Source organism: Arabidopsis thaliana, chromosome 2 (genome assembly GCF_000001735.4).
Source record: "Arabidopsis thaliana chromosome 2, partial sequence".
In the NCBI taxonomy this organism is placed as follows: Eukaryota; Viridiplantae; Streptophyta; class Magnoliopsida; order Brassicales; family Brassicaceae; genus Arabidopsis; species Arabidopsis thaliana.
In genome coordinates, this window is record NC_003071.7 from 5,882,960 (window position 1) to 5,898,728 (window position 15,769).

Consider the following 15,769-nt stretch of genomic DNA (forward strand, 5'->3'; position numbering starts at 1 on the left):
GTGTTTCAGATTCGGATATCCATTCGATTTTTGGATATTTTAGATATTCAATTGGTATAATATAGTTTGGTACAAAATTTAAGGATATACTCGTGTATTTTGAAATTTTTGTTCGATTTAGTTAGATTTTTTCTAGTTATGTTTGATTTTGGTTATAACTATCTAGTCATAAAAATAACAAAAAAATATATGTAAAAAAATTGAAAGCTAATTTCAAAATTGCAGATTCTAAAAAGAAAAAAGGAAATTTGTTCGTAATAATGCTTTCTCTATTACAACTAACTAAATTATGTCGGATCTCAAATCCTAATCATCAAGAATATACACTAGTTACAAATAAAATGAAAACAACTTCGTACACTAAATCCTAATAGATTAAGGACGAGGAGTAACTTCTCTATATATATATACACATAGTTTAACTTATTCTACTAGAGAAAAAAAAAACAGAAGAGAGAGTTCATAAACAATGACGTTCGAAGAAGAGGTGTCTAAAGAAGATATTGAGTGTGTGGAAACATTACTGATCGATCAATCTTGAGCTGGCGGACGATTTTCTTCGACGGATGAGTGTTGGGTCGATCGATCTCCACCTGGGATCGATCGATCCAGTGTTGCTAACCCCGGTTTCTCGATTCCTGCTATCGTTTCTGGTCCAAATGAGCCCGATAAGTCCCGAAAACATCTGTGTCCCGCTTAAACACCTAAAACCTACAAATGACTCAAGACACAACAGAAAAGACGCAAAAGACGGACTACGACACGACAAACGACTCAAAACACGGACTAAATCAGGACTCGAAACCGTCAAAAACGCTATACATCAACTCCCCCCGACTTAGATCTTTACTTGTCCTTAAGGAAAGCAGATATCCTTATCAAGAGAAGAGGTTTGAAAACATGAGAACTCCCATTTTCTTCGGAATAATGCTCTTATCAATTGCCTGCAAACCACCATCACAAAATTCATCAACCCGTACTAGACTGTACTTTTCTATAACCGTAGCAACAAAATTAAATCCCGAGATCTAAAAGAACTTTCAGAATCAAAGGACTTAACCTTTTAACATTCATTAGGAGAGGCGTGTACTCTCACAAAAGGGGTATCAAACACGTTATGGGCGGATGCATGTCATTATGCGAAATCACTGTGAGACACAGACCAATTAGGTGGTACATAGCTTTCCTTAAGTTCGGATCAAACCAACCAACACATATTATCCTAATCAAATCAATGAGTTCCTATGATGCTTATTTATATGAATAACAACTCGACATTTCCGGTTCGTACATTCTCCTTTCCCGTTTCTTTCTTTTTGTCATTCTTTTTTTTTTTAGACGTTTTTTTTTTGTCAAGATGGGGGAGTGGAACCGGTGTCTAATAGAATGACTCAAAGAAACATCAAAAATGCAAACTTGATTAGTAGACAAGTGGCAGCCTCCCCCGACTTGCTTCACACCGACCCGGTGTGAAAACATTTCAAAGAAAAGGTGCCACAGAGACCCAAGAAAATCAAAATAAAAAGAAAATAAAAATGATATATGACAAGGGAAGAAAGGGTGGTACTGTAGTACTCAACGATGGTGGGTGGGGCTCTTGCTAGAGCTATGTGGCTTGCCTGGCTTTCTCCTGCTCCTACCTAAGCGACGGCCTGGGAGTGCTCTGGTGGTGGCTGCGAGGTAGAAGCTCCACTAGGTCCAGCAGCAGGGACCAACCTCTCTGCATGTCGATCCTCAATAGTCTTAGACTGGTTCTCACGGTTTGCATCATCCACTCCTCCTCTGCGAGTACATACACAAGGCCTGATCCTAGAAATGGCTCTCCACATCTTGTGCATCATACTGTTGTTCTTCCTTGTCAATGCTATCATCCATGCCATCTGCTGTGAGATATCGTCACCTGCTGGTGGTGGTGAAACGCGGTACGGTGTTGGATCCTCAGGGAGCAACAAATATGGCTGAGCGTGCGCGAGAGATGTGGGATAAGCATAATCCTCATAAATCTCATCGTTACTGATAACATGCTCATCTGTAGGCTGAGCCTCTGCAGTCCGGCGTCGTCGAGGAACGGTCTTAGAAGGGTCAGGAACAAGGTACTGCTCGTTATGTTCGAACACTGGGTTTGTCGTGGAGAGAAGTGAAGTAATATGCTGGTTGGGTATCCCGCGAAATAATTGTTATCGTCTCTGCCCATAAATGGTACACTCGACTTCTTGGCTTGAGGGAGCTGGTATGATCAGGTAGTCCAAGTCCATTCGCTCTCATTTAATGGATGACTCAGCCCTAGAGAGGTCTAGATCGCAGCCAAGGAACAATGGAATAAGTGCAGTACTAGCTAAAATGCTCTGCGCGGATGATTTAGAAACAATATTCTTCATCTTCACCAATGTGTCACACACAACCGCATCTACATTAGTGTCAGGAGCTGGAAGATCGGAGTAGGTGCCTAGCTATCGTGTTCCTGTAGCTATCGTGTTCCAAAAGTTGTCAGCAACCGTAGGAGACAACTTTGAAAACTCAACCGCTTCTCCTTTCGTAAATCCATACATGTCGTAGATCTCAAACATTGTCTTGTTGTAATGTTTTTTGTTGAGAAAGAATGTGAGTGTTCCTTGACTCGCTTTTGGGTTCTCTGGATTTGCGTACGTGAGGCGACATGTGGCAATGAACTCCTTCACAAGTTTAGGATATACATCCTCATCTATTTCCCGATACCATCCCATACCGTGTGTTTGAAACACCGTCACGACATCATTGTACAGGCCAAGTACCTGTAGAGAAGGTCTGCAAGCAACTCGCGTTGGCCTCACATCAATATGTTTCAAAGCTGCCAATAGCTTTGTGTCCTCCTTATCCCATATGTCGGTAACAAGAAGTTTTGTTAGGATCTTCTTTTGGCAGTGCCCCGGAATTGCTCGTACGTGCTCGAGCAGTGCCTGCAGAGTCGTTTGTTCGTCCCATACCTTGCAAAAGAGACGAAGTGAAGTCAAGAAATCACTTAAAAACAAATCAAAGAAATTAATCATTGCATTTTAGTTACCAAAACTAAACAATGCATCATGAATAATCAAGTTCAAAGGCCCAAAACTAAACAATGCATCATGAATAATCAAGTTCAAAGGCCCATCCCATTTAAAAGCCGACCAATTTAACCCCACCCCATTTAAACTTATTTAATTTTAAGGTCTATTAAGGTTTCCCATTTAAACCTATAGACCCATTTAGATATAAATTCTATTTTACTAACTTTGAATACAAAACAACCATTTAATCAACATAAAAATGTGTCTAACCTTTTATAAAACAAACTAAAATCAATACTTGCCATCAAACTTCAAATTCTTACCAATCAAAATAAATTAGAGAATTTATAATAAATGGCTATGGATTTGAAAAGAATGTACAAACTAACTATGGCCGTATAGTACCTGTCGGAAACCAACTTTAAATTACTCTCATCTCCCTACAATAGGTTTTTGATTGAGGGGACAAATAGCTTCATAGGCATATCATTTTAAATTTTGAAATTTGAAATCATCTGGAGCACAAAGTTGGTTTGAGGACGCAACCGATATAGACTACAATTTCAAGAAAATGAATAATTTACATATATATCAGAAAACCCCCTGTAAACAGAAAACCCTAGCTCAAGGATTTCCCCCGACCTCTCTCCCCTCTCTCCCCTCTCCTTGTTCGCCCTAGCCGTCAAGGCCATCTTCTTCCTCGTTTTGGCCGGTGATTGGTGGCTTCCATAGCACTGTCGCCGGTCCTGTTCTTAATAATTTCAGTTTCTTCTCTCTTAGTTCTTCTTTGTTTTGATTTAGTTTCTCAAACCCTAGTTTCGTTGTCTCCTCTTCAAGTCTCTCCTTTTCGTGGTGGTTCCGATGTGGTGACTATCATGGAGGATAGGTGGCAGATCGGTGCTCGTTGTAGTCAGATCTATTCCCCGGTGGAGCCGTCACGTTTCTCCGATCTGGTTATGGAGGTTTGTGGTTCTGATCTGGTTCTAATGTCTCAACTATCGGTCTTGTTCTTGTTAGTTTGGGAACTGGAGTTGATTTGTTGTATGTTCCGGCTGGTTCTGATGTGGATCTATTGAGTACTGTTCTTGGATTTTGTTGGCTTTGCGGTGGTGCTGTCTCGTTTGGGGCGTATATTTAGTCGGCGTTTCGTTTCCTTGAGTTAGTTCTGTTTATCCCTTTAGTACTGCAGCAACGGCCTCTTTGTATGCGGATTCTTCTTCCGATTTTGAGTTTGAGTGACTTCTAGGGTTTGTGTTTTGCTGTGTTTTTTGACTGGTTATGGTTTGAAGCCTCAAGTTCAGCTTTTGGGTAGCCTTGTTTGACTCCTAGCTCTGCCTATCTCTCTATCCTCCTCTTGGTTTTCGGTGTGGTGACTTGGTGGAAGGTTCTATTTTGTGGGTTCTTCAATCGGATGCTAGCCTCCTATAATGGCATCTACTAGCTCTCTGTTGGAACCTCTTTTGGTTTCCCGGCTGAGTTCTGGACGTTATGGTGGGTCGATCTCTTGCCAGGAAGTAGTTTAGCTGGGTCTTTGAAGGTCCGTGTGTAAGGATAAGTGGTTCTATTTGGCGTTTCCCCTCTCCGATCTCAAGGTCTTCCATGATCCTTCGCCTTCTCATGTTCATTGGCGCTAAAGCGGTTGTGGTGGTTAGGTTCTGTGTTCTGTTCTTCTTGTTTCGTCGTCTTCGTTTCTGCTGTGGAGATGGTCGTATTAAATCTCTTTTCGAGACTCCTGTCAGTTACCTCTCCTCAGCGCCAAACTGTTCTATGGAAGTGTTAGTCGGCTGCTTGTTGGGAGGAGTTTTCAGTGTTGTGGCTTTGGAGGCTTTAGCTATTACTTCTGTAGCTGTTATCTTTGTATATTTTCTTCTAAGGCTTGATTTGTTTGTTCGCCTTTTTTGGCCTCATGTCTCTGGGGGTTTCTATGTACCCGCCGGCTTTGTCTCCAAAAGGATTTTATTCCTTTTTGGCTATGTATAACTCAAACGCATTCAATCAATGAAATCCTTCAGACGAAAAAAAGAAAAACAGAAAATCCTAGCGCCTCTTCCGTTTCTCTCTCTGTTGAAGAACATAACTGGAGAGAAAAAAAAACGACATGCGACATTGGAATCCCGTTTAAAATCTGCCGATTTGTGGAAGGTATTTGCAGCTTTCGAGTGTTTGTGCTACATGCGGGGTCGAATCCATCATTCCCGAAGGTAAATATTGTTAGATCTGGATTTTTAAGCTCACAATTAGTATCTTCCACAAATTTTAATTCGTTAGTAATTGTTGATAAGCAAGTTAAGTTCTTGTCGTCACAGGTGAAACCTGTATACGCTAATACTGTTTCTAGATGGCGAACCACCCTATTCCTCGTCGGTTGTTTCGGGGTGGATCTGAACCAAACGGTGAGAGAGTCCAGTCTTACTGTGAGTTATCTTTAATCGATAACATCGCCGACGCTTTAGATGAGGAGGACATGAAGATTCTAAGGGAATCACAGTTTGGAAAATTATTTGATATCCCGGAGGGAGCCGCGTATTCTGGAAAGCTTATTCACTTTCTGCTAACGAGGCAGCTAGTTGTTAGCAAGCAAAATAAAATCTGGGTAATATTCTCTGGTTCCCCAATTCAGTTTTCGATATCTGAGTTTAAAAGAGTAACTAGGCTCAACTGCTACAAACTCCCTCATGTCAAAGAGAGGAAGGGGAAACAAAAACTACTTCCTGACAAGTATTAGTACACCTTATTTGACTGGAGTGATGTATCTGTTGAGCGGGTTGTTGGTAGGCTGAAGAAACGAATGGTTGAAGATCAAGGAATTCGTCTACGGTACGCTGCTCTAGCCCTCATTGATGGCGTCTTGTGCCCAACGTCGGGTAGAAGCAAAATATCTCCGGTACATGCGGACATGGCCGAAAATCTAGATATGTTTCTTAAACATCCGTGGGGAACTACATTTTTTTTATTGACGTTGAAGAGTGTTACAGCAAGGGGTGCTGATAAGCTTATGCGGAAATCTGTCACGGTTCAGGGATTCTCACACGCAATCCAACTGTTGTTCCTTGAAAGTGTGCCTCGAATTAGGGAATTGTAATTCCCTGAGGTTGACGAAGATGATGACTCAGAGATGGAGGAAACACAGACGGAAATTGAGCGTCTATGGAGCTTGAAGTTGGATATTGTCTGGAAAGTCGATAGGCAGTCCCAGGTAATCAGTGCATTTCGTGCTTTTATAAAATACATAGTATCTTACTTTTATATCATGTTATACACAACTGTAGTTACCTAAATTCTCCATAACTTGATTTTAAAGTGTCTAGCATGTATTAACCTAAAATCCTGTACTTATTGGTATTGCATTATGTGAAGGGTAATGTTAGAGATTTAATACAAGTAGTCTACATTATTTGAGGGTATAGTATGATTTATTGATAAATCTCATGTTTTAAATATATGTAACATGCTTTAATTTAATCAACTGTGTTATGTTTGGTCTGGAGTTGGGTTTTAATCTACTCCCTCTGTCCCATAAAGATAAATTTTCTAGGAAAAATATTTGTCCCACAAAGATAGAAGTTTTATATTTCCAATGCAAATTTTAAAACTGTTTTCCCGTTTTACCCTTACTAAATAATTAGATAAATATTTATTATTATTTTTAAAGTATATTAAGAGGTTAAAATTATCTTTATACAATATTTCTTAAAGAATGTGAAATTTCTAAAAAATTCATCTTAGTGGGACGGAGGGAGTAGTTGTTTTATAGGATAATGTAATAATATATTAGCTATTTTACATAAGTTTCATATTGCATTACGTTAAGGGTAGTGTTAGAGATTTAATAAAATCAGTCTACATTATGTGTTTTAGTATGATTTATTGATAAAACGCATGTTGGAAATATATGTAACATGCTTTAATTTAATCACCCGTGTTATGTTTCGTCTGTAGTTGGGTGTAAATTTAGTTGGTTTAGGGGATAACGTAATAATGTATTAGCTATTTTACTACATTATTATTGTTTTAAATTTATATCATCTGCTATTTATCAATATACTCTGGCTTTTAAAAGTAAAACTAAACCTTCTTTATTTATAACAATAGCATGTTTTTAAAGTAATAAATCTTGATTTTTTTGCAGACCAAAGTCACATCTGTTATGAGTGGTACAGCTAATGGTGACCCTTTCTCGAGAGGGTGGATTGATGACGAAGCTGACCCTCGTGTTGACAGCTTATTACAACTTATTAGAGAGGATCACCTTTTTAAGGGATCCATGTTCTTAGGTGGTGTAGTCCCTGATTCGTTGCCTGATGAAAGGAATGACAACAGCGATGTTTGTAGCACTCATGATTGTGGTGATGATGACAACTATCAAACTGATGGAACCATGGATGGCTCCTCCAAAACTCGTAAAGCTGAAGGCCAGTTTAACATACCAGACTCGATCAAAAACTATATTGACAAGAAAGACAAGCGAATGGAGTCTCGTATGTTGAAGGCTATAGCTGATTCGGAGGCTAGATTAAGCAGCTTACTGAGAGCAACTCATGGCAAACATCACATGTATGAAGAGGTTCAACGTCCTGGATTGGGTGGGAAGGGAGGATCTGTTGTTGATCTGGATACATCTATGGGAGTGCATACAATGAAGAATAGTGCAACAGATATTCTTGATCAAGTTTTAGGGGAAGTGATGGAAGATATCAATGATGATTCATCTGCACAGCCGACAATACAAAACATCGCTCATTTCCAAAGGCAAAGCAACTGAACCGTAGTTCGCTGGTAATAATTTATAAGGTTATCTTCTTTTACCTACTATCTGTTACCAATTACTAATTTTATAACTTTTTGTCATGTACAAAAGAGGAGGAGAGTACACACTAGTACAACGTCGACCAACCCTTCCACCTGTTGAGGTGGACACTAGATCAGGAGAAATTGCTGCTTCAGTAGAGAAACCATTATCACCTCAAGCTGATACGATCGCCCAAGTTAAAGGTTCTGGGATTGTTGGCGACTCCGATGAAGTACCTCAGGATGGAAATCATGACAGTCCTTCAAGCAATGAAACATCAATTCCAGATGAAGCTCCCCAACTCCAGTCTCCACTTAATCCTGACACAGAAGACACTGCTTATATTGAATCGGAGCCAAACATCACGGAACCATCTATGGTATTGCATTCAGCTTTTGGAACTAAGAACCCATCCTCTTTGCAAGTTATTGAATTAACATGTTTTCCCAATTAATTGGTCCTATTTGGTTCATTGAAGTTTGTTTTTGGTTTTCCAGTTTGAGGCAGATGAGAATAGCAATGATAAAACCAGACCACACCCACAAGATGATGAGATTGTTTCAGGGAAAGATGAAGAAACAACCGCTGCCCCACCTACTATAAGTGATGCGGTTAGAGCTGATTCTTTGTATAGTTAGTTTGTTTGATGTCATCTTACCACATATTTATGTTGTGGGTTTGATGTAGGCCAATTTATCCAAACCATCGGCTGATGACATTGTTTCTGAGAGATATGCAGAAAGAATATCTGATCCTCCTGGTTTAAATGATGAGGTAAGAGCTGAATTTTTAAAATACCGTGTGTGCGATGTAATGTACCACATTTTAATGTTTCCCCCACGATGTAGGCCAATTTATCCAGCTCGGTGATGAGAAATGCTTCGGACCCAGGCTCCCCGCCAACTGAAGTAGTGGCCCGCGATGACAAGGTTGCTATGAATGTGTTAGAGTCTTAGTAGATATGAATTCCATAGGTTCAAAGGGGTATTATTGTTAGAACTCAGTTTATCTGGTTATAGTTTTTTTTTTGAATAGCGGATTTTATTTCCACAACGTTTCATATGTCTAAAGTTCACATGGTTTTGTTATAAAACTAAGAGACATATTTTATAACTATATAACATACATTAGTTTATATTAGTTCTCGTCGTAGTTGGTCATGAGTTTTTTTTAAACACGATTGATTTAAGTTGGACAAGGTTTTATATTTTTAAACAGCATGTCTTAATTATAAAGTGCATGTTGAAAAATTAGAACAATGTTTTATTAAAAAAAATATAGTGCATATTTTACATTTGCTTATGCGGGCAAACATCAAGCATTATATAAAACATTACATGCTTTTAAATAAATACTTTGAATTTAGTATATATCTCATATTATTTCTAACTTATCTTCCATTTTTCTCAGCTCAAACCTGTAACACGTATTTCATCCTCCACGAGTAGTAGGACGGTTACCTTTGGTGATGATGTTAGCCGCATTGCTAAGATAAATCGTTTATATACACTGACTAGGTATTTTTTCCTCATCTTTGTTATGCTACTATTTCATTCCATGGTACTTAACTTAATTATAACCAATCTATCCGGTGTTTTAGGCCCATTGATTTTGGTGCTGATCGGACCATGTCTTCAACGGAACTCCGGGATATTGTAGAATTGAAGGCAGTCGTGCCTAGTTTGGTATGATATATATATATATATATATATATATATATATATATGGCAGATTTAAATAAACAGCTATTTATTTTCATCTATGAAGAATCCTTAACTCCATTTACTCTTTCTCAGGTTATGAACTTATTCATAAACTGCATAAGGATTGATTAGGGAGCAAAAAATATCATAGAAAAGCAGCAGGATGTAGCATTCATTGATTCTACATTTGTCAATGAATTATGCAAGCATTACCTAAAATTCTCGAAGACAGCTGACAAGGGAATGTATGGGTTTGATCATGATCTACTAGAATGCACTCACTCCGGTTTTGAAAGGGTCTACTTTCCCTTTCTCGTCGACTCAAAGCATTGGGTGGGGCTATGTCTTGATGTGAATTCAAGAGTCATTACTGTTCTAGACTGCTATACAGGATTATGGCGTGAAACCAAGTTGAAGAATATCCTTTTGCCCTTAGCTGAAATGCTACCTTACCTATTTCGTTTTGCTTTAAAGAATGGTGGGGAAAAGAAACTTCGATTGAAAGCTTTTGTTGTTAACAGAGAAAATGAAGTTTCACAGGCTTATTGCTAGGTATGAGTTGGCTAATGGGACGCTCGCAAACTGCACCTAGTTTCTTGTATTACTATCACCTCATTCTGTAATTTTGTAGAGACCTTTCCTTGGATATTAATGTTGTTTCGATGTAGCGTTATTGTGTATGTTTATATAATTACTACCTGATATTGTTTTATGTAGCATAGAATTTACTTTGATGACATGTGTTTTTAAAATACATATGCATTAAAACTGATGCGTCTATGATAATTACGTCTTCGTACTCTCTAGATATTTAAACCCAACAATTGTTAATATATATGCTTGTAACAATCATGTTTAATCGAAATTGCTTGCCTTTAAAGTTTATGACATGTTTTGTTAGCGTACAACTAGATAAACATAGTTACATTTTTAAATTATTTGATCTTAAACAAACATTCTTAATTAATATATATGATAAGTAAATGAAGTTTTAATTTGTAGCATGCCTTTTATTGTTTTGACATGTTCTGTTAGCATACAATTGCTTTTTTTTGCCACGTTTTCAAAGCATACGTATGCAAATGAAACTATTTATTAATATTTAAATAATATAAATCAAACAACGAGACATCAGACATAACAATCATAACACAACATACATACAACATGTAATGTCAGAAAACATCACGTTATTTTTTAGAGTTACCCGACTGGTGACACGTTTCCACAGATACTAAAACGTTAGACATACAACATGTAAAACCCGTTCATATCATGTTATCGGCCGATTAGGATGAGTAGCTTCTAATAGCTAACAACACCGACAGAATTCTTTGGAACAAAAGAATATGTAGTACTCTTCGCACCTATTATATAGGTTGTGGATTGATACATATGGGGGATGGGCCCCATTCCATGTAAGCATGTAAGTTGTACCTTGACGCACCGCCATGCGCTCAAGAGCTGCAAATAGAGAGTCGCCCATAGCCAATACCTCGCCCCAAGATTGTGCAAACAACTGTTCAGGGAAAAAATCTCCTAGCTCCTTCTCTCCACCACAAATTGTCAACATAGCCATAACAAACAGTGCCTCATCTACTTTGTTAATCGCTTTGAAAATGTGTTTTTCAGCCATGTCTAAATCTTTTTCCCAACACGCGTACCTTAGACCTTCCAAGTAATGTGCTTCGGGGTTGTTTGCCTCCAATGCGTTCTCAAATTGTTTTCTGAACAACCCACCGACCCGCATAAGTACAAGATTTTGTCTGTACTGTCTCATTTCAACTCGAGCTATCATGTGTGTATAGGGATGATTACGTTATTCATTGTTCGGGGAAATACATGTATATATAAGGCAATAATGGTGGAGTGTATATACACACATTTATGTGGGGTTTGTGGTGGGTAGATAATGTGTGGTGGAAGCGAACTTATTGGATTCTATTAAAATATTTCAAGTGGGACTAGAATCCTATGTAAACAGTGTTCATAGCATGTGATGCAGTATAATAACATGTATTAAGATCTATCCGCATGGTTGTCAATAAAATAGCATCTGTAAATGGAAAATGATTATTTAATTGAGCAGTGTTTCCTTCATGGATTAATTGCTATAATGCAATATGTGTCTTTTAAACATTTTGCTCTAAGTGTTGTAATAAATGTGATGCTCTGTGTGTCAGTTTGGTCCTAAATTTGTGTATGCTGGTTTACACTACAACATGTACCTTTAATTAAACACTTGCGTCTTTACTTAATAGCATGGGTATCTACAAAAGAGAGAATTCAAAGTTTCTTACACAAAATCCAAAAAACAAAATATTTTCCTTTGCCTGGTAGAACGTCGTCTTCATTACGGCACCGATAGGATTTGGGATTTCCTTGATTGCATTTTGTATGTAACGTTTAGGCGCCACCCTAATCGCAACATCTAATTGCTAATATGTACATTAAACCAAGTTACCCTTCCTTTTACATATACCTCCATCCTTGATGGACTTCCCCTTGCATATATTACACAACTTATAACCCATGAGCAAGACGCGATACACAACACCCCCTGCATATGATGTAATAAATCAATTAGTATTGTTACTTTTGTGTAGACCATGCTATTTTGTAAAAATATGTAGCAAACCTTTATATGGGCATTTTGCACGTGGCGCGATTATGTCTTGCGCCTGTGCAACGGGAACAACGTGTTAGTTGACGTTGTGGTCCCTGCGAAGAACACATGCTAGTTAGAGAAATCAACAATCAAATAGAGTCAATTTCTGTCCAAAAACAATACATTTACCGTAAATTTCCCTCTTGATATGATTCTCTCTTTTTGGGCCTACCCGGTGGCCTCCGTGTTGCTGGAAAGAACAGGTGGAGGGATGCTATTAATTCAGGCAAAGCGAAAACGTCACCAACATCATGAACAGGTTTTATTGTTCTTTGGTAAGACATTCTCCAGCTTTCAATTGAATATTCGGGCGCCATCAGTCCTTGAATTGGAACTCCCTCTGCCACTGCTGCAGCTATTGCATGGGGGCAAGGCAGGTGAAGCAAATCAAATGCTCTACAGGAACAGGTGCGTTCCATTAGCTTGACGTGGAAGACACTAGATCCTTCTCCCCTGACCTTATAATCGTACCTATCGATCCGATGCACAGCAAATGTGACTGACTTTTCAAAGTTTTGATGCACAACTTCTCTCATCTTTGGTAGGAGTGCCGATGTTTTGGATCTAGCCGCCTTACGCCTCATAGCAAACCATGAAATCAACGTCGTCCTTATGAATTCTAACAGCGAAAATATTGGTAATTCTCGGGCTTCCTTCAAGACTGGGTTCAGAGACTCAACTACATTGCTTGTCATGACGTTGTATCTTTCCCCAAGGAAATATGCTCTTGTCCAATGACAAAACCCAACTAACTCTAGGTACCGTGCACAAGCTGGATCAAGTCTTATCCCTTCGTTAAAGTAGGTTTGAAACTCACAAATACGATAGGCCCTTGCAGCTCTCGATACGTGGAATAACAAATGTTTTTTCTTATAGGAGGTTGCAATGTTTCTTTGGAGATGAACTATGCAAGCGCCGTGCCTAGCCTTTGGATACACCTGCGGTAATATAGCAGTTATTATTGACTATAACATGTGTTATTCTGGTATAGCATGTAATGTAAAGAATATTAATTTGTTTACTAAGTTTAATGCTAGTGGTTAAAAACCGCAACACGTTAGATCTATCTCTAATAAGAAACAAGGAATACCATTTATTATTTACTATCGCATGCGTTATACTGGTATATCGCGTAATTTATGAACTATCATGTGTGTTTAATGTTAAATGCTAGTGTTAAAATCAAATACATGTAAACATAAAAAACAGCAAAGAGTAGAAATTACCTTTCTCAGACCTGTGTAAATGGATGAATGTCGGTCAGAGACGAATGTTAGGATCTCTCCATCGGGGATAGCTGTGCTCAAAACGCGGAAAAACCACTCCCACGCGTCGTCGTTCTTGCTATCGACCACCCCAAAAGCTAAGGGATAAACTTGAAAATTCGCGTCTTGTGCGCTGGCCGTTAGGAGGCAGCCTCCGTATTTGCCTTTCAGGTGTGCGCCGCCGATAACAATAACCCGTTTCATGCATGAGAATCCTTGAATTGAGGCGGCAAATGCTAAGAAAAGGTACTTAAACCTGTAATTTCCTTTTGCATCAATCTCAGTTTTAAGATCAACAATTGAACTAGGGTTGGCCTCCTGCAAGACATGAATGTAGGCCGTTAACAGACTGAAACTATTCGTAGCTGAGCCTTGCACACTCTCTAAAGCTATTTCTCTTGATTTCCATGCCTTCCAATAAGAAATTCTAACCGAATAATCGGTTAGAAGGATTCGTTGTAGGTCTACAGCTCTTGGCCCCCGTGTGTTGCCATCATATTTTGACTTAATTATGCTCCTGATTACCCTCGTTGTTGCTCCCCTGTGGTAGTTACTCCGTTCTTCGACTGTGCAAGTGTGCTCAAGTGTTGCACTTCGAATTTGATAATTGTCCGAGTCCTCCAATTTGACAATGTACACACGCCAAAGGCACAATTCAGAAATGCATGTCAAAGTCATTAATTTCTTGTAGGAGCGATCACGGCGAAAATGAAAACGGCTATTTAGTGCGTGTACTGCTAATTTGACATTGCAATCTTGTTTGTTTTTGAATACCCGGCCGACAAACAGTTCGTCACCTTCATACACAACATCCCGAATTGCTAGTTCCATCCCGTCACGGCCTGTAAAAAAATTACTTAACTTAGCTATCAAATCAGACAACAATGTGTTCCAACCTAATGTATGATATTACAATACACATGACTAAATGAAAAAGTAAATAGAAAGTACACGATATAAGTAAGCATGACTTGTTAGAGTTACGTTATATCAAAGTAAATATAAATTATTGTACCTATCAATCCGATGTAACTTAGTTATAAACCAAAAAAACAATAGTTTTCAATGTATCACATGCTATTTAGCAACATACATGACTATATGGAACAGAAATAAGTAGGCCCTTGACGGATACAGAATGTGCAAGATATGTTATAGGTACTCGATATCAAATTATATATAAATTGATGTGTTTATACGAAAATAGCATGCTATGCAATTGGTACCTTCTTCTCCTTGTTCATCAAGGGTTGGCGCCGCATCCCTGTTGAAAGATGCGAAGTTAATGCACATGTCTTCAAGAGCCTGTTGTAGTGGGACCTGTAGGTCCAAGTGTACACCTAGAGGTTCGGTCAAGATTGTCGCCGACGGTCCGAAAAAGTTGGACTCCTTAAGAGTTTCTCCCCCGTCATAGTCATTCTCGTCGTTGTACCCTTCACTTCCGCTGTCAAAGCCGTAATTATCAGTTGCCAGATTAATTGACGGTAGCCCTAGATTTGCCAGGAAATCTGCCTCAACAAGATTTGAGTCTTCCTCCTGCGTAAACAGAGTTGATATAAGCTTTGTACCTTCTTGGTAATTAGAATGTATTGAACTACTGATTGTTTACCTCATCTGCCTTTTCACTCGCTGTGTCCATACTTTGATTTGTTTCCAAAGTCAAAGCTGGCTCAACAGTAGCTCCCGCAGGTTGTGCATGTACGTTGGAGGAAGAGTCACCCATGTTTGCACCTTCTGTACCTGTCAAAATGGAGGACTCGTAGTTAGGAGATCTTTCCTCATTGCAATACAATGGTGATTTTCCCTTAGCTGGCAACCCGTAACTCGATGTCTGACTCATTCCATCATCAACCGGAACACCATCTACCGTTAGCTTAGAGACAAACAAACTCAAGTCATCCAACTCAAAACGCATAGCTAGGAAAACACCCATTGTCTCATCTGTCGCGATGGTTACTGGCTTCGTTCGTCCTCCAAAGGTAGCCTCCATGTCCATCCAATCAGGCCATTGATATGTCATGTGTAGCTGACATCCCATGTATTCCTGGCCGTACGCTTCTCTAACAATCTCCCGAACTGATGACAGCTTTTCACCTTCACGAATACTCAACCGTCTGACAGCATTATTGTGGTTTGCTATGAATATCCATGTGCCATCAGCTCCGATTGCCCATGTTCCACTCACCGTCCGGACATAACGGTCTTCGGTTATTTCGGTTATAATAACCATTGGTACCTACACATCAATAGGGTTGCATTAAATACCATATAAAATCACCATGCGATTTATTAATACAACACCAAGGTAGACAAAAAGAACA

At 38.9% G+C, this 15,769-nt stretch overlaps 1 protein-coding gene and 3 pseudogenes across 4 annotated transcripts; 1 reads left to right on the forward strand and 3 right to left on the reverse strand.

The window, feature by feature from the left end:
• Positions 1-1,640: 1,640 nt before the first annotated feature.
• On the reverse strand, positions 1,641-3,026 carry AT2G14000 (retrotransposon ORF-1 protein; the record flags this gene model as incomplete). The annotated part of the gene is made up of 2 exons (NM_126972.1): positions 1,641-2,150; positions 2,496-3,026. 2 exons carry the CDS (start codon positions 3,024-3,026, stop codon positions 1,641-1,643), a joined length of 1,041 nt encoding a protein of 346 aa, NP_179016.1.
• A 2,335-nt stretch (positions 3,027-5,361) lies between these two features.
• On the forward strand, positions 5,362-10,067 carry AT2G14010 (annotated as a pseudogene; the record flags this gene model as incomplete). Its single annotated transcript has 11 exons — positions 5,362-5,741; positions 5,799-6,079; positions 6,125-6,219; positions 7,153-7,704; positions 7,892-8,191; positions 8,310-8,423; positions 8,500-8,586; positions 8,661-8,741; positions 9,223-9,329; positions 9,413-9,497; positions 9,648-10,067.
• Positions 10,068-10,827: 760 nt separating this feature from the next.
• AT2G14020 lies at positions 10,828-11,313 on the reverse strand (annotated as a pseudogene; the record flags this gene model as incomplete). Its single annotated transcript has 1 exon — positions 10,828-11,313.
• Positions 11,314-12,308: 995 nt separating this feature from the next.
• Positions 12,309-15,678, reverse strand: AT2G14030 (annotated as a pseudogene; the record flags this gene model as incomplete). Its single annotated transcript has 1 exon — positions 12,309-15,678.
• Between the last annotated feature and the right edge of the window lie 91 nt (positions 15,679-15,769).